The 23,373-nt window shown below is 51.2% G+C and overlaps 2 protein-coding genes and 1 long non-coding RNA gene across 9 annotated transcripts in view; 2 read left to right on the top strand and 1 right to left on the bottom strand.

Annotated features, from left to right (window-relative positions):
* HOXA3 (homeobox A3) overlaps nucleotides 1-23,373 on the top strand; it is a 44,993-nt gene that overhangs the window by 19,864 nt on the left and 1,756 nt on the right. For 2 of the 7 annotated variants that reach the window (XM_070616072.1, XM_070616073.1), the window contains exons 3-4: nucleotides 10,082-10,164; nucleotides 21,343-21,988. In XM_070616072.1, coding sequence (XP_070472173.1) covers nucleotides 21,463-21,988 — 526 coding nt within the window. In that variant the 5' untranslated portion in view covers nucleotides 10,082-10,164; nucleotides 21,343-21,462. The other 5 variants (XM_070616077.1, XM_070616076.1, XM_070616075.1 and 2 more) reach the window with 5 other exon arrangements.
* HOXA4 (homeobox A4) lies at nucleotides 1,832-4,128 on the top strand. Its single transcript, XM_008526863.2, has 2 exons — nucleotides 1,832-2,557; nucleotides 3,091-4,128. Exons 1-2 carry the CDS (start codon nucleotides 1,924-1,926, stop codon nucleotides 3,435-3,437), a joined length of 981 nt encoding a protein of 326 aa, XP_008525085.2. The 5' UTR covers nucleotides 1,832-1,923; the 3' UTR covers nucleotides 3,438-4,128.
* On the bottom strand, nucleotides 4,245-8,043 carry LOC139082843 (uncharacterized). The gene is made up of 3 exons (XR_011539160.1): nucleotides 7,528-8,043; nucleotides 5,174-5,304; nucleotides 4,245-4,425 (listed from the first exon to the last, which is right to left on the bottom strand). It is a non-coding gene; the product is annotated as an uncharacterized lncRNA (long non-coding RNA).

The raw sequence follows: 23,373 nt of genomic DNA, 5'->3' as shown, positions 1-23,373 counted from the left end.
TCTTCACAGACACACATCCAATGTGAAAAACCTCTTTGTACCACTTCAGGGTGATTCCAGTTAGAAAGCTAACATGATCCCTTTTTTAACCTCTTTTCCTAAATTAGTTTAAAGATTAGTCCCATATAATAGGCTTTATGTGGCTAAGCATTAAATGACTATCCATCAAATGGATATATTCCAGCATTTAGTAACTCATATGAGTAACCGATATAAATGAAGATAGAATTGACATTCCTTTTGAAGTGTCTCCAGGCTTAGGCTATAACTTTCCTTGTCTGCGTTCCAGACTCAGTTGTGAGAAGGCTGTTTATACTGTTCTTTGAAAAATCAACTAAGGTACACCAGCTGAAATATCCTTGCTTTTCATGCCAATATGAAACTATTTTTAGAATGGTAACTATGCTAGTTTGCACTGCTTTAATCTACGCTGAAAAGTAGAGGATCTAGGTGTGTCTCTCAGAAAAGGAAAGAGAAAGTACACACTACGAGTAAGGCATCAGTATTTACTTCAGAGATCAACATTAGGTGGAATTAATATGTAATTTATTTGTTAATAATGGCATAATTAGTTTACCCATCAAATTTCAATTACTAAATGGCAGGCAACAGTCCTCTCTCCCCCTCTTCCAGAGCTAGTGATATCGTTAATATGCTAATTTTCAGCAATTCAGAAATTATAGACTGGCCTGTAAATAAAAGTTTAGCAGATACAGCCTGAGAAAGCAGCATCCAAAAGACAGAACATAAAATTCTTAGCGGATAAAGACTCGTCGTTGGCGATCAGCTGGGGACACTCCCTATCCTATCCTTAGCTTGTTTTTGTTTGCGGATTGTTCCAAAATAGGAAGTTGCTGATTTCAAAGCTCGATTTTGTGGAGGGGTCGCTTCTATCCATTCTCATCCTTGTGCCACCTTCTCTCTCACAATCGCATCTAGTAAACGCGAGCATGTTTAACTCTCACTTCACCACTTTCATCAAATAAGTGACTATTAGGAAAGTTCTGATTTTTCTTAGGGAAAAAACCAAATGGATTCTGTCTCTAACAGAAAGAAAAAATAAAAAGTGCCCATCTGGTTATACTGGAATGGACTCGCTTTACATCCTTGGCCCGATACCTCTCAGCTGCTCACCCACCCACCCCTTGCGGCTCCTGCCTGGCTTCTCAAAGCAGGGCATCTCGGGCGCGGACGCGGTGAGTGCGATATAGGGAAGGGGATCAGCTGGTGAGAAAACCCTTCTGTTGGCCTCATTCGTTTTCTTCCGGGGCCAGGATTAAAGCCAGGATACCTCCTTGGTCCTGACGCCATTCCCTCCCCCAGGCGGCCTCGAACCCTGGAGGACGCCAGGCCAGGCTAGGCTGGGCCCGAGGTCAGCGCCCGGCCGCGGCCACCCGGCTGCCCCGAGGCCTGGACCATGAGTGGGGCACGCGCAGGGCCAGGCCTGGGTGTCCGTGAACACTAGAAGGCTGGCTGGCCCCGAATTCCCAGCGGGACTCAAAGTTGGGGGGTTGGGGGACCAAAGCGCCAGCTCCCTCCCTCCGCCCAGAGCCGGACAGGAGCATCCATCACCCACCGGCGCGCTTCCTGATCCGGGTTCGCGCGGGCAGCACACCCATTGGCAGGACTGGGTCACGTGGGGGCTACTGGGCGGGGCGCGCGCGGGGCCGAGAAGAAACGCAAGCTCGCGCGCGCGAGTGGGCGGGGGAGGAGCGGCGCGAACTTTGGTGGCGTTGGCGGCTGCGGAGGGAGAGGGAGGGGGAGAGAGAAGGGGAGGGGGAGGGGTGGGCGCTTGACAGCGGGGGAGGGGAAGGGAGGAGAGGAAAGGGGGGATGGGAAGCGAGACAGGAGGGGGAGGGGCCTCGGCGAGCCCAGAAAAACGACAACGCGAGAAAAATTAGTATTTTTGCACTTCACAAATTAATGACCATGAGCTCGTTTTTGATAAACTCCAACTACATCGAGCCCAAGTTCCCTCCCTTCGAGGAGTACGCGCAGCACAGCGGCCCGGGCGGCGGAGACGGCGGCCCGGGCGGGGGCCCCGGCTACCAGCAGCCCCCAGCGCCCGCGGCCCAGCACCTGCCATCGCAGCAGCCCCAGCTCCCCCACGCGGGCGGCAGCCGCGAGCCCCCCGCCTCCTACTACGCGCCGCGGGCTGCCCGCGAGCCCTCCTACCCCGCGGCCGCGCTCTACCCCGCGCACGGGGCCGCCGACGCCGCCTACCCCTATGGCTACCGCGGCGGCGCCAGCCCGGGGCAGCCGCCGCAGCCCGAGCAGCCCCCGGCGCACGCCAAGGGTCCCGCGCACGGCCTGCACTCGAGCCATGTTCTGCCGGCCGGGCGGCAGCCCCCGCCGCCGCCGCCGCCTCCCCCGCAGCATCGCGCGGCGCCCCCCGCGCCCCCGCGGCGCTGCGAGGCGGCTCCGGCCACCCCGGGCGTCCCGGCAAGGGGCAGCGCCCCCGCGTGCCCGCTGCTCCTGGCCGACAAGAGCCCGCCTGGCCTGAAGGGCAAGGAGCCCGTGGTGTACCCCTGGATGAAGAAGATCCATGTCAGCGCCGGTACGTGGCGCCGCTGGGGAGGCGCGAAAGGGTGTGCTGGGGCCAGGGCGGGGGTCAGGAGGCGAGGCAGAGGGGAAGGGGGCCTCGGGAGGGGAGCCCCCATCTGGCCCAAGCTACAGTGAGATGCGGGTGTGTGCGCGCCAGCCAGCCGCCTGATCCCAACGTGAGAACCCTTTTGTACCCGGGGTCCCTTTATCGGGAGATTTACGAGACGCCAAACTGTTAGGGCAGTAATTATAGCCCCCATAAATTTAATTGCCCTGGCAGAGGCTTCAGGCCATGTGTCTTTGAAGCTTTTCTTCAGCCCCAATGCCCAGCACCATTCTTTATGGCTCTCGGGTGTTTCCCGTTGTCAATAGCCTGTGAAACATTTTCTTTGCCGTTTTATGTATCTTGCGTGAACTTGGTGTCAGGTTATTATATAATGATGATGTCCAATTGCTCTTCCCCACCCCACCTTCTCTCTCCTCCTCCTTTCCCGCTCTTCCACTCCCTCCTCCTTGGCTTTCTCCTTCGGGGTTATGGGCTTTCAGTCAACCCCAGTTATAACGGAGGGGAGCCCAAGCGCTCTCGAACCGCCTACACCCGACAGCAGGTCTTGGAGCTGGAGAAGGAGTTCCATTTTAACCGCTACCTGACCCGGCGGCGCCGCATCGAGATCGCCCACACGCTCTGCTTGTCGGAGCGCCAGGTCAAGATCTGGTTTCAGAACCGGAGGATGAAGTGGAAGAAAGATCACAAACTGCCCAACACTAAGATGCGATCCTCCAACTCGGCCTCGGCCTCAGCAGGCCCGCCAGGGAAAGCACAAACTCAGAGCCCGCACCCGCATCCCCACTCCCACCAGGGCGCCTCCACACCCATTCCCTCCTCCATATAATCTTCTGGAGATCTGGATCAGTTTCTTTCCCCCACCTGCTTTTCTCTCTTCTCCCCCTTTCCCCATCCACCCCTCCCCATCTGGACCATAACAGACCCCAAAACAAAACCCAACTTGGTGAAAAGGATAATAGAAAAGAAGACATTATCCTGGTAAGAGTTTACTGGTTGCCATCCAAGAGAGGACAATAGCCAGGATGCTGGCTGGTGGAACAACCTGCTGGCCTGAACAAGGCTGCCAGGATTGGGTACCTGAGAAGGACCACTTGGCATCAGATACTTTTGAGATGGCTAAAGTCAGCTAGACAGCCCAAGCTGACTGGGGACATGTACATGTATATTTGTTGCAAGCAGAAGAAAACAGACCTCTTTCCCTCATTCCTTACCTCCCCCTCCCTCGTTAAGGCAGCTCATACAAGCTTGCATTGAACTGAATAAATGAGTAGACATTGTGGACCTCACAAGATTATTTAATTCTGAAAATGTATAGACTTTGATGGTAAATGTGACATATGTTAGTTTCCCTTCTTTGCATTTATTTAAAATATTGTAGAGATATTGTTGTCTTATTCTGAGGCACAATCTCCGGGGAGAGGGGAGTGCGTTTAGACCCATGTGCAACTGTACAAATTGTGTTGTGGCTATATAGAAAGCCATGTGCTAAGAATAAACTGTTTTAAAGTTCTAAGACATATTTGTGTGTTTCTACTTTAAATTAAAAAAACACAAGTTCTTTGGCTTGAGATGCTTGACCTCGGATATAAAAATCTTGTAGATGGCTTGAGTTGTATTCACTTAGATTCTGAATAGTCACGTCATTTGCGTGAGTGTGTTCAACTTGAGCTGAACTCTTGTCAGGTTTGACCCACTGTGGGAAAAGTTCCAAAGAGCATGAAGGCTCTTGAGCTCTGAGAGGGCTCCTCTGCTTCCCAAACTTGGCCAGGCTTTTGGGCTTCCAGTCTCTGTAAGGCATAGAAACGTGTCCTTCCCTGCAATGAAAGGTGAAACCGTGCAGTGCTTTGGGCCCAGGAGTTTCTGCAGCTGTTCTACATGCTGAACTCTGAGCACACTTGGAAAGAAGTGGTCCCTGTGGTATTTATTGCACCTTCACACTTAATCTGCCTGTTTCCCTGGAGATAAAAAATAGTTTGTGCAAAGGGTTGAGATTGCTTTTTCTTTCTTGCTGTTTTTAAGATTCTCTTCACTAACTACAGCTTGGGAATTTTTATTTGTTTGCTTGTTTGTTTCTTTTCTTTCTTCCTTTTTTCTTTGTTGAAGCAAGAGCTTTCAAGATAAACTGAATTTTCCCAGTACACCCTCCAAAGTTTATTCTGAGGGGAGGAAAAAAAAATCATAATGACATTTTACAATGCACCCCAAGCAAGGTAGACCTCAGAGTATTAAGTCCTGGAAGAAAGCCAAACTCTGAACCAGGGTCACTTTCCTCAAATGCTCCTGGATCTTTCTGCCTAACCTAGAGATCTAGAGTCAAAAGTTTGAAAATCAAAACCTACCTCTCAATCTCTATAACCCTAGTATTTGTCTACTGATTTACAAATCAGCAGAGAGGACTTAGACTTGGTTGTCACTGAAAGGAGTACTCTGCAACAAGAGACAGAAAACCAACACACACTAGCCCCAGAATATTAGAATGGTCACCTGGCCTTGACTGAGTGCGATTTTTAGTTCATGTAGTAGTAATTTTAGCAGAGATGGGAGGGGGTGGCACTCACCTACCTCTGCAATATCAGAGGAATTTTAAACACATTTTTCCATCAGTGGCCAGTGCTCAGCCAGTGGTCAGTCCTGTTATTCCTTTAGCCTCTGCTGCCCGGTGTGTGATACAGGGTGGGCGATCAGCTCTTTACCTGTGAACAAACCAGATCTGAGAGGAAAGTGAAGGACACTAATCTCCGAGGGGCCTCCACCTCTCCCCAAGAAAATTCAGGGACAAACAAATACGTGCCTTCCGGAATCAGGCCAAACCCGGCCTAAAGTGCATTTTATAAGGTGTGAACGGGGGGCCAGGGATTTCTAGAGGCACTGCAACTGCTGCCGAAACTTATTAACTCTCCCCTACTACACGCACTTGCAAAACGAAATTAAATCACGCTGAAAATAGCAATTTTCCCAGGAATCATTAATCACCTCATACAATAAATACTTCTTTGTAATTCAACAGCAATTCTGAAAGGCATTCTCTGGGAAAAGTCTGTGGAGAAGCGAGGGATCTTCTTGCAAATAATATGGTCTCAGGCAAAGACACAGCATCTTGGCTGTCTGCTCAAAAAATGCCTAGACTCATGGTGGAAATTGAGTGTCGAGCTGCAAAACCTCAAATGGCAGATAATCATCATTTAAGGTAAATTCTCGTATTTCTCCTTTGTAGTGAAGGAGGGGTATGGGGGCCTTCATTAGCTTCATACTGGAGGCAGTTATGGGGATCAAGGGGGTAACTTTCTTTCACTCACTCACATAGTCTATCCAGGAAAGGAAGAGAGGATGGAGATTGTTTTTCTAATATTCCAGGACAAAACGGCATTTTTGCCCAAATTGTCTTGATTATTAAAGTATTGCTAAGTTTTACAAAGCCAAAGTGATACAGAATGATCCGAATGATCATGTCATTTCTTCACAGTGTTTTGCCTGTTTCAGTTGTGGGTTTTTAAGGGAGCTTGTTATAACAGCTTAGAAAATCCCACTTCGTGCTTTAAAATCAAGCATTGTCTGTGCTTTGCTAGGGCAACCATAAGAGTTCACCCAGAGGACAAATTTTCTATCTCATTAATTGTTTTTTTTTTTTAAGCAAACCCTACTGGACCCTCAAACCCTTGACCTTTAAAGACAGTATTTTGTGTAAGCTCTATAATTCTCCTACCCAAGTGACCCTTACACATGCTCTCCTCTTCTTTCTCTCTTTCTCCTTCATTCCCTCTAACACACACTCATCTGCTTTAGTCACAGAGCCAAGCTGTGCATGACTCTGGAGATAAAAGTTTTGTCAACATCTGAAATCAACCTAAATCGGATCGGAGACACTTTAATGGTCACAGTTTGAATTAGGTACTTAACACTCTCCCCCCTGAAGAAAAATGGCACTTTGCAGGCTCTCTTTCCTAGTTTTGCTGAAATCTATGATATACCCAGTGTTTTATTACAGCGGGAATTCAACTGTGACAGGCATAGTAGAGTACTTAATACCCAGGATGGAGCTCACGGGAAGATTACCTAGATATATGGGGAGCAGGCCCTCCGCCCTGCATCTCTCTGACTTTATAGCCAGCTGTCCCAGGGTGCCCACATTCCCCCCCACCTCGAGGCCTCCTCCCCATGGGGTGGGTATTGCCATCTCTCCTCTATCCCCCTGCTCCCCTAAGCTTCCAAACTGTTCTGCTCTTCTCACTGCTGGCTTCCCTCCAGCAGTTTCAACGTAGAAACAGATCAGTGACTCTTTAGAATGGAAGGAAAGAAAACCCCCAAAGAGTCAATGTAGCAAACAGAAACCTGGGGCTTCCCATCTGAATGAGTGGGCTCTGTGCAGCAATAGTCTGTTCTCGGCACTCCTTTGGTCTCTGCAGCGCTAGCTGTGGTCCTGTATTCAAGAACACAGGCTCACCCTTCCCAACTACTGCTCTTGTTGCCCCTTCTCTATATTATACACTGGCCCAAGAATAACTCTGCTTCCTCTTTCAAAGAGTATGGGTTGGGAAAAATAAGAGGAGGAAGAGAGCGAGTTTTAGCTCCTTAATAGTGTCAGGGAGCCTGCTAGGGCTGTTGTGAAACATCCTAGTCTGAAGCTTCTGTCTTGAAATTCTGTCATCTCTTCTTAAGAGCCTAAACTCATGGAATAGCCTTCTCCCCTCTTTCAAGCCAACCCCGCTTTCTCTGGAATTGATTCCTGGGACTAAAAGAGATTCCCTGATTGAAAGAATGTGCAAGGCCAAAGAGATCTGGAGGCTATTTTGGTTCAGTCTTCTCAGTTTACCGATGAGGAAACTGAGGCAGCTGAATGTTCGCCCCTGCCCCCCATGCTCCTTGTGTTAATGTTTATGTTAATGAGTACGGAGGTTGAATAGAGCCTTTGGTCTCACCTTGGATAGGGATAAGTGCATCTTTCCTCAGCGGAAGCCTGTTCTGCCTGGAATGGACCCGTGCGTCGTCGGGCTTACACTTGACACGGATGGCCACAGGTGTGCGGGGGGCCAGGAAGGAAGGGTGGGTTCTTGCCTGTTGCGCTGTCACAGCGGCCTCGGGAGATTATGTAACCAAACCACTTTAGCCGGAACGCTGAGGCAGGTGGGCTGACCTCTGTGCTCAGGAGGGGAGGGACATCAGGGTGTCTGGGAGTGCGGTGGGCACCCCACTGTCCACAGTTCTTATAGTCCCAGAGTGACTAATGCTATGCTTGCCCTGGGATTTCGGTGGCGGGGGCTTGGAGTCGGACAAGGGCATCTGCGTGCCTGGGAACTAAAACAGCCAAACAAGGACCCTGGTTGCAGCAGATAAAGGTGTAGCGCCTGTTCGAGGGAGATATTGAAATTGTAATCTTTGAGGTCACGTGACTCATTAAATAATTAATGCGGATCGTCAGGAATGGATCGGCGTCGTCAGGGCCTCACTAGGAATGAATCTCTCAGAAGTGAGACCCCAACTTACTATTTGATTTTTAAAAACACACGTCCTCAGATTTATCTCCAAAGGCTTTTAACTCCTTCAGGAGAGCTGGAGAGAGCCCTTCAGCGGGGAGGACCGGAGCTGGCGGGCCCACGCGGGGGTTTGGGGCTTTTTCTGCAGGGTTTCTGCGAGTCCCGGGAGCGCGCCGCGTCCGGGGAAACGTGAGTTCGGGCTCGGGTTTTCTGCGGTCACAGCCTGGCTTTGGTGATGAAGTGGGACGGATGCGCAGACAGTTGGTAATGTTCTGATTCACACTGGGGAAGGCTGCAGAGATGCCACAGGAGCGGCGCGCGGCTTTGTTCAATTTTCCCGGTGTTCATAAATCACCCGCGCCGGGCGAGCGAGGGAGCAAGCGAGCGCCAAAAACGCCGAGAGAGAGGCCACAGCGGCGGCGGCGGCCATTGCAGAAGGAGAGACCTGGGCAACATCTCTTTGTGACTCATTAGTCTGAACGATTTATGGGAAACAGCAGCCATGAATATTTGACTTGGGGATAAGGAAATAGCAACAATAATAATAACCATAATAATTACAACACTCCTAAGCGTCGCGGGGAGATGTTGGAGAGTGGGTGGCGGACGGTGGCATAGTGAATCTTTCTGGGGTGAAGTTGGGTGGCAACCTGCAGGGTAGCTAAGCCCCACCTTCCTCAGGGTCACACCAGGAGCCCCAAGGCCAGGGGGCACTCCCTTTGGGGACATAGAGGGCGAGTTTGAACAAGAGAAAGTGCTTCAGTGTGGATTCTGAGTCCCGGGTGCTTTATGGAGAGGGGGCTGCAGGTGGAGGTGGTGGCAGAGGGCAGCTAGCTGCTGGTTTTCTGCCACTTGTTCAATGTGCTACGGGGCCCTGAAGCCTGAGGGTCAGGGGAGTTGTCAGCTATTTGGTAGCTCTCTTGGTGCTATCAGCAGGATTGCATGGATGCGGGGCAGCCATCGAGGGCTGGTTTGGGGCAGGCTGGAGTATAGGAAGGCTACCCAGACCTGGGTGAAGGGGCAATGGGGCAGGGATAGGGCTGTGGAAGCAACCTGCCCCACAGAGTCCCAGCCCAGCCAAGGACTTCCTCAAGCCAGGGGCCAGAGCCCAGGACAATTCTTTGCCCCTTCCCCAGTGACTTCTCACTCCTGAAAGTTGGCTGACCATTTGCTAGTTAGAGAGTAAAAGAGGGCTGCAAATATCTTGAGGGATGAGGTGGCAGCAGAATTAGGGCATCAAGCGGCTGGCTGCCCTTGCGCAAGGCCAGGCTGGATAGGGCCCCCAGATCGGGTATTCTCTGATGCCGGCGTCTTTCCCAGTTTCCCCCTATTACCAACAGCCTTCCAGTTGGCCGGCTCTGAGGGACTGGGCACTGCCGTACTCCTGCCAACCCACTGGCACCGAGAAGTGACGCACCCAGGGCTTGAATGAACCAGAAGACAAAACCTCTCGTGACTACCCCAGGCCCATGGTCTGAGCCGGGGTCTGATTTCGCGCCAAACAGAAATGAACGCTATTAGAGAGGTTTCAGGAGAATCCGTGATTGAATGCTCCCAGACAAGGCTTCCCTTTGTTAGCAAAAGAAAATAAAGCGTGCATTCACATTCCCCAAGTTGAGGTGCGTGAGGAGCTGTCCGAGCAGAGCCGGCGCCAACAGCAGCAAAGCCTCTTCCACCTTCCTATCTTCCTTTGCCTCGTCCCTTTTCTTCCCCTCCCCCATCCCCCACTCCCTAAAAAGAAAGAAAAAGGAGAGTGTGGGTGCAGAGATGCAGTATGTATTTATTTTAGAAAAATAAATCACCATCATCAGGCCATTTGTAGACTGGAACCTTTTGAGCAATGAGTGCGCCGCATGGACGAGTGCCCTGGCGACTCCTCCGTGTCCGCGTCACCCCGGGGGCCACCCTGGCGCCCGCGCCGGCCGCGCTTCCAACTCCGGTCCTCTAACTCCTTTCTTTGGCAGCTGCCGTTCACCCTCTGCTGTTTGTTTGTCCGCAGAGCGCCTGGACACCGGAAAAGGCGATTCCCTGAGCGCCCGGAGTTGGAGACAATCTCTGGTTCAGTCTTAGACATCTTTCGAGGTAAGCGCTGCGCCAAAAGTCTTCACTGCGCCGGGCTTTGCAGCCGGCCTTTGGGAGGAGTTCCTCTCCCGGGCAGCTGCAGCCCTTTCAGAAAGGCTCTGGTCAATATTTAACTTCAGAGGAGCTGGGGAGCTGGGTTCGCTTCAGCTGCACGCCCCGCGAATGCGGGGCTTCAGGCAGACAAAGAGTCTGCCCCCAACGCTGGCCCGCGTTGTGCTGGAGGGGCGGTTGCAGAGATCAAAGATGTGTGTGCGTGGGGAGGCGGGGGTGTCAGGAGGGTGTGTTTGTTTCTGCCGGCAAGCCCCAAACAAACCACTACACGGAACAGCAGGGCCAAAGCAAGTAGAGGCCACGGGCGCGGCGGCCGCTGCGTGGGCCGCTCTCCCTGTCGACTGTTTGCGGCGCCTGCGGAGACCGTGAGTTCGGAAATTGTCGTCAGCCCCAGCTCTGCGTTGAGGAAACTTGCCTCGCCGCCTTGTAGTTTCTTCTATTCTTTTGCCTTTCCTCGGCATGAGGGAAGTTGCTGTATTTCAAATGTGTAGACTGTGTCAGGCGGCGGGTCTTCTCGCTTCCTTTAGCCGGGGTGATCCGCTCTTCTTCCTACGGGAAAAGCACGGGTTTTCTGGGTCTCGGCGTTTTCTTTTCCTATTTGGAACAAGGGAAAACTCTTTAAAATTCTTTTCAAGTTCTGGCTTAATTTGTTCTCTTAGTTTGGGATGCAGGGAGGTAATTACTGTGGTTTATTACCTTGTAAAAGATCCATAAATTTCGTGCCTATTTGGGGGAGGGGCTGTTGGAATAGCTTTCAGAAGCTTGGTATGAAGGAATGGGTTTGCTTTGTTCTTTCAGGAATTACCTATTTTAAACAGTTTTCTGAGATTTTGTTTTCTATTCCCTAGGCCTCAGTCTTTCTTAAAATTTGCTCTGCAAATAGATATCAAGTTATTAATTGCAACATGCTATTCAGTGACACTCTAAGGCTGATGTGGTGTTCTGCATACAACTATTATTTTATCAGATAAGGAGTAAATAAAGAAATAGTAAAGCTGGGTTACTTTCTCAGCTACTGTATGTCTATTTATATCAGATATAAATGGAGCATTTCAGGAATTTGCAACTCAGTGTGTACATACGATTTGCATTTCTGCACACAACAGAACCATTGCATGTATAAATAGTTGCAGGAGTTTGAGACCATGAGTATAAAATGATATACACATCCACATATGTCCAGAGAACTTGGAACCCATTTGCACTGCAGTTGCACCTACAGGAAATGTCTCATGTTAAATAATGATCTATAACCTCCACAAAAAAAAACAAACCAAAAAAAGTGGGTTAAGAGGGCCTTACCCGATGGCGAGTAGAAAAACTACTAGAGTTAACTAAAGGGAGAAAAATGTTAAGTGTATTTTTGACAGAGAAATCAGGTTGTAGTATTTGAATACAGATAAATCTAATCTGCCAGCAGCCTTGCAAATATTGACTAAAGCTCTGTATCCTTGGTCACCTGCTCCTTCCAAGACAACTTTCTGCCTATTTTGACTCTGATGGCATGGATCCAGGACATGTGTCCCAACCCTGGTCAAATTAGGGGCTAAGGCAGTGAGTAGAGGAGGACGGGCAGCTGGGTTTCCCAATCTGGGCCTAGATTCTTGAGCATCTCTATTCTTGTTTTCTGGAACTGAACTTTAAAAGGCCCATAGCCTTGCTCCGGGGAAGTGGATTTCAGAGTGCTGAAGGAGGACTCGCAGCTGCTGGTTCCTTGGTGGTTTGCCCAGACCAAGGTCTCTCTTAGGGAATCTGTTTTCACCTCAAAAGTTGAGTTTCCTTTGATTTTCTCAGATTTTTCCTTTCACATCCCACCAAATCACCCCTTCCTACCCCAACTCATTAATGTTAATTGCTAAACAGCAGTTGGAGCATTAACTGGGCTGTTAATGGTGGCATGGAAGTTCCTGGCTAGAGCTGAGATGCCATTGGGCCTTGCTGGCGTTAAGGCATTTCTCTGAAGCAGTACCAAAGACTTCTCTCATTGATTTATGGCCTCAGGAGTTTCGATTTGCTGCAGATTGTTCTGAGAGTTCTGAAGGGGGCCCCTTCTCATCTCTGACTTGAAGCCTTTGCAGAAAGTTTGGTTGGGGGGAAGGGAGTTTACCAGCAATTCGGCAATACTTCCAGGTCCTTTTCAGGCTATCTGGAGATCTCAGTGTGAAATATTTATGGGGGGGGGCGGAGCAGAAGACAGTGTATTAGTGATCTGAGTCCTTGGGGGACTGGAGAGAGCTTTTTAGGAACCAACCTTTGGTTCTGTCCCCTATCCCCCAAACCTGAGAGATCCAGGGTTTCTCTTTGGGTTCTTGCTTTCCAGCTTATGGCTTAAGTCAGAGCTGGGAAAGTTCACATAGAGGTTCTCTCCTAACTATACTACAGACAGAACTTTACTGGAATTCTGCCACCAGTTTAGGCCAGGCCTCACTTCCAAGGGATTAGGTCTCCTCCACTTTTATTGCCCTTCTGATTTGGACACCTCCATGACCAGGCCCCCTTACTGAGGGCCTTACATTCTCACCAGGCCCCTCTGTCCCCTGCAGGGGAGGAGGGGAGGGGAGAAATCATGCACAGCCCCCTGCAGCTGCTACAAGTGATGTCCTCACACTTAGAGAGGCCTAGCCAGCTGAATACCCACTCTTAAGGAACAAAGGAATATGGCATGGGGATCTCACCAGCTCAGAGCACTCCCAAAGTTCAGAAACTAAAACCTGAGAAGAGGAACTTTTTAGACAGCTCATGAGAGAGTGAAGTGTTGAAATCAGTGGACAGTGTCACCAAGCAGAAGGCAGGAGTAGGAGGGGGGAGGGGAGGGGTGCTTATTTGTTTCAGCCATGTTCCTCCTGAGCAGAGTTGGTCCAGTTCAGTTTCTGTTGGTGGACATAGCGTTGCTGTAGGAAATGGTAGACAGACCCATCTGCAGAGAGGGTCCCAGGTTGTCTCATAGGTTAATTTAAGGGATGCCAGCAAAGGTTGGTTCTTTCTTTTTCCTCTTGCAGAGACAACCAGACCATTTCCCCTTATATTTTTCATCATTAGAAGCCTATAATTTTGTGTATCACCCAGCTATGCACTGAGGAAATGCCTAAGTGCAGGTTTGGCCAGGACACTGGGTCCCTCCAGATTTTGCAGAAACCCTGACCCACCATTCTAGAACCAAGCACCTCTTTCCTAGGGGGCTCCCATCTAACGAAACCAACTGGACTGGAAGGAGGTGCTTTGGCCTTTTGTCAGGTAATTATGGGCCTTTTGGTTTCTCCAGTGGCTGTAGTGTATGGCGTGGGTGTTTGCAAACTGCATACAATCACAGGCCATGAGGGAGTCCACTGACTAGGCCAGTCATTACTGGAAACAGTGGCCTTGCTTTTTGATGTACTGGCCAGCAGGCCAGAGGATACTGGAATGTTTGGGTGTGCTGGGTTCTGCTTGTCCGTGAGTGGAAGACCTTATAGAAAGTTATGTGGACTCTAGAATGGGGACGGCATTGCTGTTCCCTTGTGTTTGGATCGTGTGTAAAGAAATATAAGCAGAGATAAGTGGCCTTGTGTGGCACTTGTTAGGGGGGAGAGATGCCCCCAGCATCCTACTGCCCTAGACAAAGCTCTTCCCCACTGCTGGTCAAGGTCCCCCCCTTCTGCTCCCCCAAAGCTAAATGTTCTGCTTGGAAACCTAGTTCCTTCAGTGATTCCCTATTTCAAATAAAAGGATTTAAGTTGACGTATGACCACGTGAGCACATAATACAGCGCATTATTGTGGCATTTGGAGCGGAGACCCGGGCGGGCTTCGCCTGTGATTACGTTTTCTAGATTCTCTACAGAACGAGAGCTTTTTTCCCCCACCCCCACGCACCCACCTCCTCCTTCTCCTTCCCCTTCTCCGGAGAGCGCTCTCCTAGCGTGTTGCAGTTTTCAGCGCTCATGGAGTGGTTCTGGACGAGCTAGCCGATGGGATTGGAGGCTACACCGGGAGGATGGAATTTATTTTAAGGTATTTCCGCTGATTGTTCATATCTAGAGTGAGTTATGGCTGTGAGAGACAAAGGTCAGGCAAGGAGATCCTGGTTCATGGACAGGACCCTCAGCCCCTCTCTTCCTTTGTTTCTCCTTTAGAACTGAAACCATTTGAAAGATCCTTAGTAGCACCTCAGACTGAGTTTAATTCCCTGGAAAGTGTTAGGGGATTAAAGGAAGGGGCACTTGGGGGCTACTAGGTGGGCCCGGTGGCCTCCAGCACTCCAGTGGCTTTGTCCACTGCAGCCGGGCTTAGTCCCAGGAGCTGAGCCCCAGGCGGAGGGATGTCCCGAAGAGCTGACGCGGGCCAAGGTGGCCTGCGCTGCTCTCACTGAGAGAAACTGCCTGGAGGGGTGAGGACTGGGTGAATGAGAAGGTGCATACTGTGTTTGCCAGCCTGGGATGGAGGGTTAGGGCTGACCTGGGCAGCCGGAGCAGCTGGGAGAGGGAAATCAATGAGTGTGCAGATGCGCTGCCATTTTATTGATGATGCTTCAGGCTACTTTGTTCAGTGCTGGGTTGCAGGACATGCTCTCCTACATGCTGGACAGAAGGAGCCAAAGAGGACACACCATTGTTCTCCGGAGCACCCTCTGCCTGGGTAGGGGTGGAGAAGGACAGCTCAGATCTAGGAGAGGCCTGGGATAGGGGAAAGTGCGCTGGATGCCCAGAAGCTCTGTTACTCTAACATTTGGGAGACAGAGGAAGGAGGGAGCCTGGAGCAAGGTTTGGGCTTCATAAATCCGCATGGCCTGGGTGCCCCTTTTTACGCCCCCAGCGGGCTTGGAGAGTTTAAGGACTGGCCACTGTGCCCTAGGCTGGAGGGAAGTTCGGAGGCACAGTCTTAGGGAAGCAGAGGCAGACATTTCTCTGGCTTCAGAGCCCCAGAGCTGTGCTGTAGCCAGGATGGAGGCAGATGAGAGTTAAACTATGTGCTTCCAAATTACTGGGAAAGCTCCAGCTAATTGGGCTTTGGGGACCCAGCACTCCTGGGAAGGATGGAAACTCCCTGAAAAGGCAAAGGAAACTTCACTTTCCTCTGCTCCTGGAGCTCTTGGAACAGAGGAAAGGGGAGCCTACAAGGAGTCGGGAATCGGATTTGCTCTGTGACTTTTTAAAATAATATTTCTTTCTGTACTTGAAAAAAAAAATCAAATCAGGCTTCCCTTACTTGAGTGGGATTTACTTCCCCAGAACGGAAGGGCTGCTTCTGCCCTCCCCGGCTGCCGGCTCGGTGCTAACTATGTTTAACTGAGGCTGGTTCAAGTGCTCTAAAACACCCCTTGGAAATAAAATGTAAGCTTTAATTGCTGTTCAATTACTTGTCAGCATTTGGTATGATTTATGACCTGGTTCTGGCGCATTTTTGACCCAGTTAAAGACTCATAAATAATATAGTTTCACTAGAAAGAATGAGAGAGGGAATATAGGTTTGTTAAAGGCATCTTTTTATTGTCGCTTCAGTGCCAACAAGCAAAATAAACATCTAAGGATGGATTCTCGAGCTGGTTCTGTATGAGAGTGTGCACAGTGAGAAGAAGCCAATAGTCACATTTATAGAGTACAAGTTGGTTTTTCCTCCACAGAAAGAGCTAAAGCCACTCCATTATAGCTAAACTGCAGCTATAAAAAAGGCTAGTTCCCTCTTACCCTCAAAATGCCAGCCTCACCCTCATAGGCAAGTGTATTTCCTCATTAATTTTGCTCCCTATTCTGGGATCTCGATGCCTCTTCTTGCCAACAGTTATTCCTTACCTTCCTTCCTGGCTGCACAGCCTTGGAGCCACCCGAGGCCCTCTCAGACATGCTCACAAGGAGACCCCTGTGAAGGGTAGAAAGGCACCAGCACACCCTTGCTGCTCCAAATAGTCTAGTGCTGAGAAAATATTTTCTTCTGGTCCCCATGAGTGAGAGATCGGGGAGCACAGGGACTTGGGGGAATTTGGGGAGCCAAAGAGTACTCTCAGCAAAGAAAACCTCAGTGGTTTTGGCGGAGCCGGGTGACTAGCTGTGGGATTTGCCTAGAAAGGGCAAGGCGGCAGGGCCGGTAATTTCTGGCGGTGGAAATCGACAGGCGGTATTTTTCTCTTAAAAAACAATAACAAACAAAAAACCTTCAGCTACTATAAATTGCTTTAATCACCTCGGCTACCTTGTTCCAAAAGCCAATCCTTCGGATTTCAGCAGAGAGGCCCGAACCCCGGCAGTCTGCGTGCCTGGGGGCCAAAACCGAGTCTTGAGGTCGGAACCCGACCTCTGCCCGCTGCAGCTCGCCGCCCAGAAGCCGCTGGTCGAGGGCGGGCGGAGGCTCTCGCCCGAGCTCCTGCCCGCCTTTCCCCAGGCTCCTGCCGGTTGGCGTGTCCAGTCCCCCGTTGTGCCCGGCGCGGTCTCGGTGCCGGTGGAAAGGTATGCGCCCCGAGCGCCCCAGCCCTCACCTCGGTGCCCTCGGCCCCTGGGCCCTGGCCGTCCCCTCCCCCGGCAGGTTCTCACGGACTGCTGGCCTTCCTTGCAGCTGCATTAGCTGAGAAAGCGGTGAGAGGCGCGTCAGCAGTTTGGAGGAGAAAGTACGGGTTGATTATTGACCCTCGCCTTCTTTCTTCAAATGCCACATCCGACCCGGCCGGTTTGAAGAGAAATTGCCTCCGAGCGGATTTTTGCGGCCGGCTCTCGCCTCCTACGCGGCCCGGCTCCCCCTTTCAAGTCGCGCTGCCGCAATACGCCATAAGGAGCAAGTGTTTGCTGTTTTGTGCTCTGTTTACAGCTTTGGGGCGCCGAGTCATAAATCTTGCCCAGCCATAAATGACAAAAACCATTGGTATGCATGAGGCCACCCTGGCCCGGAGTGCTTTTTGATTTCTCCCTTTTCCCTTGGCTTTGTTTTTGCTCTAAGGTGACACTTTGGCTCCCTGACAGTTTAAACATACTACTTATATTTTTAACACCTTCCTTTGAGAAGGACCGGCCGTTGACACCTTGGAATTGCACGAAAGCTCCATTTCTCTCTTTTTGCCACACACATACCGTTGCAGAGTTTGCTGCTGAATCTGGGGAGTTGAGGGAGGCGTTAGGAGGGAGAAAGACCATCCTCCTTAAAGTTGTGGCAATTTTACCGGGCACACTCGGGCCTTTCCTCTGTGTATACCACTGACTAGGGGGGAAAACATCATAGATGTCGGTTCGTGGTGGGGTCAGATCTTTATTCGTTTTTTCCTGTGAGTGAGCTGCGTGTCTGTGCTGTGAAATGGGCGCAGACGAGCTGGAGACCCAGGTTCCTAGGCACCCATGTGTGTACCTGAGCGCAGAGCGTCCCATTTCACTGCCGGGACAAATGAGCATCTCCCCAGGCTCCTTCCCTCCCGGCTGCCAGGATTTCAAGGGTTTCTGTCTTAAAATATAACCAAAGACAGCCCAGTTGGCTCTTGAGGAGGTCTCTCGAGAAAGGAGACCCTATTCCAACCCCCAAAGATGGCTTTAAGGTTCTTGGATTAGGGGAGCAGGTGAGGTATACTGCCCAAAGTCTGGGGAACTCTCTTCTCCTGGTTTTCTTTCCCCTAGCCCCCCAACTGGAAATGTCCAGGGCAGAGGGTTACTTGGTTTCTCAAACGGATTCCTAAGAAATAGAGCCCGGCCAGAGAGCCCCTTTGTGAGAGCCGTTTGTCCTCATTAGCATAATTTTCCTGGACTTTAGTGACGCCTAGGAGTGAGGAGAGGGAGGGCGTTGGGGGTTGGGGGGAGGCCGCCCTCCTCCCGCCGCCGCCGAGCTCCCCCTCTCGCTCCTGTCCCTCCCCTCGCCTCAGCCCCATCCCCCACGCCGGCCCGCGCTTCCCTAGCCGCCTCGGCCTCCCCGCCCGCCCGCCCCCAGCACCCCCCAGCGCACCCCCGACCAGACGCTGCTCCGCGTGTAATATTCATAAGAAACATACCCAAGTCGGTGCCACTAGCCCAGGCAGAGCCCCGCGCCGCGCCAGCGCTTATCTCCGGGACGCGGCTGCTGCCCTCGGGAAGGGCAGGGGGCGGGGGTGTGGGGGAGGGGTGGGGGGGCGTCCAAGCAGCCCCAGTCCGCCCTGGGCGAGCCGTGCTGGAGCAGCGAGGCGGCCACGCTCTGCGCGCCGCGGCGTCCGGGCCTCGGGGTCTCCCGCCCGCCCGCCGTCTCGGCTGATGCTGAGGGTCGGTGCCCATCCCGTGCCGAGGGGACCCGGCCGGGCTGCCGAGCCGGGCCGGGGGCTGGAACCCGAGTCCGAGCCCGAGCCTGCGCTCGTGGCGCTCTTCAGAAGTTAAGGTAAGCAGGGCCACAACCGGCCGCTCTCAGCGCTGAATGGCGGAGTTTACGTCTCGGTGATTTATGGCTGCAGACTTAAATCTCGGTTCAAGAAGAGTTCACAAGCCGGAGCTTCCTTCCCGGCAGTGACTGATACCCTTACACTTCGAGTTCAAGCCGCTTTCCCATCCCCGCCCCCACCTCTTCTCTCTCCCCTAGCCCAGCCTCAACTTTTCTGGGTCGGGGAGGGAGAGAGGGATGGGAAAAGGGACGTGGGGGCTCTTACCCGATGTTCCCGCTTAAACTCGGGGTGAAGGCAGGCTGAGGAAGGGGCAGGAGCGAGAAGAGGGAGCGGTATCTGAAGGAAGGAGGTTGAATTTGGGCAGATCTTCCAGAGAGACAATAGGGCTTGCTTCCTGCACTCAATTTAGCCTCCTCAACCCTCTTTCAGCTCTTGCACCTGGGGTTATTGTCCAGAAACAGATCTTTTCGGAGGAATCTCCTCATATCCCCAGCCCTTGCTTGGGGGTGCAAAGTAAAGTTTCTTGGCTGGCAGATCTCCAATTCAACTTCTTTACTAGATTGCAAACTTCGGGGGCTGGGTTGGGGAGGGAATTGTATGGGCCCCAAGGTGGTTGTCTGCTGACCTCAAACAATAGGAAGGACTTTGGTGGTATCTCCGAGGTGAATTCATATTTTAAGTTTATGGCAGTTGTTGTATGCTCTTTGATTTTTAAGGTATTTTTGTTATTTTACAAGACAATGCACAAGTTGATTAAAAAGGACTTAAGTAAGCAGCAGGCCGGTGTAGCTTGTGATAATGTATTAGCAAGTCAATGGAAATATTGCACATTCCAAATCAACTTAATTTTGTTTTATCTAATATCTTGCTGTTCAAGTGTCTGGAGTAATTTTCTTAACCTGTTTTATTTTATACAAACCTAGCGTCTTAAAAATTTATAATGGCAGACATTAACATTGCCAAATGTAATAGGAACTGTTTCCAGTGAAAGGACAGGAAACTGAGACATTAAATTGCTAATCAGTTTTAAATTTTATTTTATCTTTTATTTACTTTCGATCATGGTATCTATAGCTTCCTATCTATTTCCAAAAGAGAAACAATACTCCAGGGCTCAAGATTATGCACAATAACTCCGGATAAGGGATGCTGTAATTTTTAATTGAGGTTCTGGAAAATTAATTGTGCCTATTTTCCAGATGTTGGTCAGATTGTTGGTTTAATAATGAAATCCGAAGGAGTCCATTGTTAAAAATGAAATTAGAATCATCCACTGGTAGATGCTTATTACATTATTTTTTTTTCTAGTTAAAGTGTCTGCTAGTCCTTGAAAACTTGAATAACTCCAGGACTCAAATACGTGTAGTTTGGGCGTGAAGTGTAAACCATTTTCTTCATGAATTTGTCATTATTTTCTTAAATGGTCAGAGAGACTACCATTCTGAGTGTGTGTGTGTGTGTGTGTGAGTGAATATATGAACTCACATGGAACTTTTCTGAGCTGAGAATCAGAAGTAGACCATGCAAAGGTTGAAAATAAAAATAAAACACAGATTTCACTTCTGCAAACTGCTTTCTAAATAAAAAAAAGGGTTGAGAAGACTTTCAATTGCTTTTTAGATTTCCAGGCTTGCCCTTTACTTGGTGTTTCTGAAGCAGGTAAATAGGCCAAGGAACAAATATCAACAACAACAACAGCACACAAAGATCAGGGAACTCTGGCAGGATTTTATGGCTTGTGCTTCCATCCCTAGTCCGGAGCCAAATGACCCCCATACATCAAATTACATAGCAGTTTCTCAGACAGAACCTATTATCTTTAAGTTGGAAGGAGAGTTCAAGCCGTGGTCATGGAGATGAACGCTGGTTTTTCAGGTTCCTGGTGGGTTGTTTTTTTCTCTAATCCATCATGTTTTAACAGGTAGAATTTGATAGTTGCCCTGAATAACAGCACCTCAAAAAGCCGAAGGCAGGAGGGTCTAAGGACCTTCTGTATCAGGGGAATTGAGGTGGGAGTGGCTTGCTGGGACATGCTTGAGAAATAGGAAAGGAGTAAAGAAGTGTCCAGGATTTGAGTTTGACTTGCTGGAGCAAGTGTTTTTGGTCCCACCCCACACAGGATGTTCCATCCAAAGTTTCTCTCTCTCCTTCTTGGGCGCAAGGAGCTCATTTGGAAAGGTGTGTCATATCCCTGCCTACCAAGCTCAGCTTCTGAAATCAAGCAGGGTGGAGTAGGGCAATTGCCTGAAAAATTTTTGCGCATACCTCTTTTGGGTGCTGGAAGGTCCAAGAAGGGGCTGGATGGGAAGTCACCCCGTGTCAGGGCTCTTTTGGCAAATACCAGTCCTAAAGCGAGGACTGGAGAAAAATTTGGCGACCCAAGCTCCACTTTGCCTCCTCGCCCCTTCCCCGGGATCCCCAGAGGGAAGGAGTCGCGTGGCTCGCTGGATGAGGCCAAGGAGCGGAAACGAAGGGACACCCCAAGTTTCTTCTTCCCTGGAAAAGAAGGATCCCAACCCTGTTCCTTTCTGGCCCATCAGGCCTTTCTTCTTTTGGACTCCAGCTCCCAAGACTTGGCTTTCAGCCCTCACTCACTGTCCTCCTCTCTCCCCGGAAAACCCCCCAACTCCAGACGCAAGTTAAGCAAATATTTGTAGCTGCCAGTAAATTCCAGCGGCTTTTTATAGCGCGGCTCTCTGCGCCCGGGGCCAAGTCGTGCTGCTAAATATTGCTGACCACTTTTTCTTTTATGGCTTTCATGTCACTTAGCTATTGAGAGTAAGATGGATTTGCGCGGAGCCCTCACCGCGCTGCGATTCTCGCCCCCCCCACCAGGTCTGCGCGGGGCGGCCATTGGCGGCGGAGCGTCACGTGACCGCGGGGGCGTGCCAATGTGCGCCCTCACGGGTGTCAAGCCCCTGCCAGTGTGTGCCATCAAGATCGTGAAACAACGCGATGCAAAAAGCAACCTACTACGACAGTTCGGCGATCTACGGTGGCTACCCCTACCAGGCAGCCAACGGGTTCGCTTATAATGCCAGTCAACAGCCCTACCCAGCGTCCGCGCCACTGGGCCCCGAGGGCGAGTACCACCGACCCGCCTGTTCACTCCAGTCGCCCGCCAGCGCCGGGGTCCACCCCAAGGCGCACGAGCTGAGCGAGGCATGTCTGCGCACCCTGAGCGGCCCGCCCAGCCAGCCCCCGGGGCTGGGCGAGCCGCCTCTGGCCCCGCCACCGCCCCAGGCCGCGCCCCCTGCCCCACAGCAGCCTCAACCCCCGCCGCAGCCCCCTGCGCCCGCTCCTGCCGCGCCCCCGCCCCCCTCTTCAGTCTCCCCACCTCAGAATGCCGGCAGCAACCCTGCCCCCGCAAGCGCGGCCAAGAGCCCCCTACTCAACTCGCCCACGGTGGCCAAACAAATCTTCCCCTGGATGAAGGAGTCTCGGCAAAACACAAAGCAGAAAACCAGCGGCTCCAGCTCAGGTAAAGGGGTGCCTTCTGGAGGAGGGTCCTCTGGCCTGCTCCCAGGCCCCCCAAGCCACCTCCAGCCACAGCCAGCACTGCCTGGGAGCGCTGGAACATTTCCAAGAATTCACTGCTCCTCCTCTCCCCACCCCACAAAGATTTCCAGAGTCTTTGCAACTAGGAAGGTGACAGGACACTGTGTGCCCAGGAAACCCCAGAGAGAGACCTGTTAGGAGTCTCTCTGGACTTCTCCAAGAGTAAGTGAGGCCTAGTGGGTTTGGAATCCCTTCTTGTTCCACTCTGGAGTTGGGACCTTTGAGCAGAGCAAAGCCGAGCTCCACTCTCTCTTTTTAACGCAACTCCTCCTTTCTAATGAAACAGTGACATGCACCCCACACTGAAATGTGGCAGAATAAAAGCGGGCCTAATCACCCTCCAAGTCAGAATCAATGCTTTGCCTACAATCAGAGCTTATTTTTAATTTTTGCTCCAGCAGATGGAGTGGCTGCCTTACCTCTGGGAAAGCCCTACTCAGACTCAGTACAATGAAGGCAGCCAGGGATCTCCTGGGGGAAAGGCTTTGGACTTGTCACCCTAATAGGAACCACATGGGCCTCCTGGAACTGGACTCCAGTGCAGGATAGGCCCTAGGTCTTAGGCTTCCCAGCATCTTGGTCAGCTTTGCCCCTCCCTTCTCCCGTTCCCAGTGCTCTGCTCCAAGCCTGAGCATCTGGAACCCTCTGGAGCCAGGATTTGGGGGGCCAGGGAGGACAGGAGGGCACAAGATTAGTGGGCAAAGCTCAAGCAAACTGCTTAATGACATGGGGAACCCTAATTAATAGGACCCAGCATCAGGGGCCTGGGCCTCCCGGCCAGAAATGGATACTTTCAATGAGATCTCTTCCTTTTGGCAGAGAAGGCCTTCTAGATTGGGGCTTCCACGCCACCCATCTCCACTAGGTAGATTAAACAAGTGGCTGGTTGAGGCAACTTTCCAATCCTTCAGTCAGACAGTGAGCAAGGGGAAGGTTTGCTGAGTGTACATGAGGTGCCCACGTTCCAGTTACTGTGAAGGGAGTGAAGACGGTGAGACTCCCAACTGTGGCCTGATAGGCCTGAAGGATCAGTAAAAGAGTCAGAAAGTGAAGGCCCCAGAAATACAGACCAGGAAGGCAGACTGGAGGTTCTGCTTTTCTGTCCCTCCTCCCTCAGAGAAGCCTATGATTTGCAACTTGACTGAATGAGGGGCTAACTACTCAGTTACCGACACTGTTTCTCCACCAGAACAGAGGACAGCACCTAGTTCTTCCTCCCCATTTCTGGGCCCTGACAGATGGAGGAACTTTGGGGCCTGGAGCAAGGAGGGGCCTGGCTGGGTCAGGGGCGAGGCGGGCCGCGGTCGG

Source organism: Equus przewalskii, chromosome 4 (assembly GCF_037783145.1).
Source record: "Equus przewalskii isolate Varuska chromosome 4, EquPr2, whole genome shotgun sequence".
NCBI lineage: Eukaryota > Metazoa > Chordata > Mammalia > Perissodactyla > Equidae > Equus > Equus przewalskii.
This window is presented reverse-complemented; position numbering and strand designations above follow the sequence as displayed.

Excerpts from the sequence above, each read along its gene's own strand:
- HOXA4 (XM_008526863.2), top strand. The coding sequence starts at position 1,924 with ATGACCATGAGCTCGTTTTTGATAAACTCCAACTACATCGAGCCCAAG. Across the intron at positions 2,558-3,090 it reads GAAGATCCATGTCAGCGCCG|TCAACCCCAGTTATAACGGA; the intron begins GTACGTGGCGCC and ends ATGGGCTTTCAG.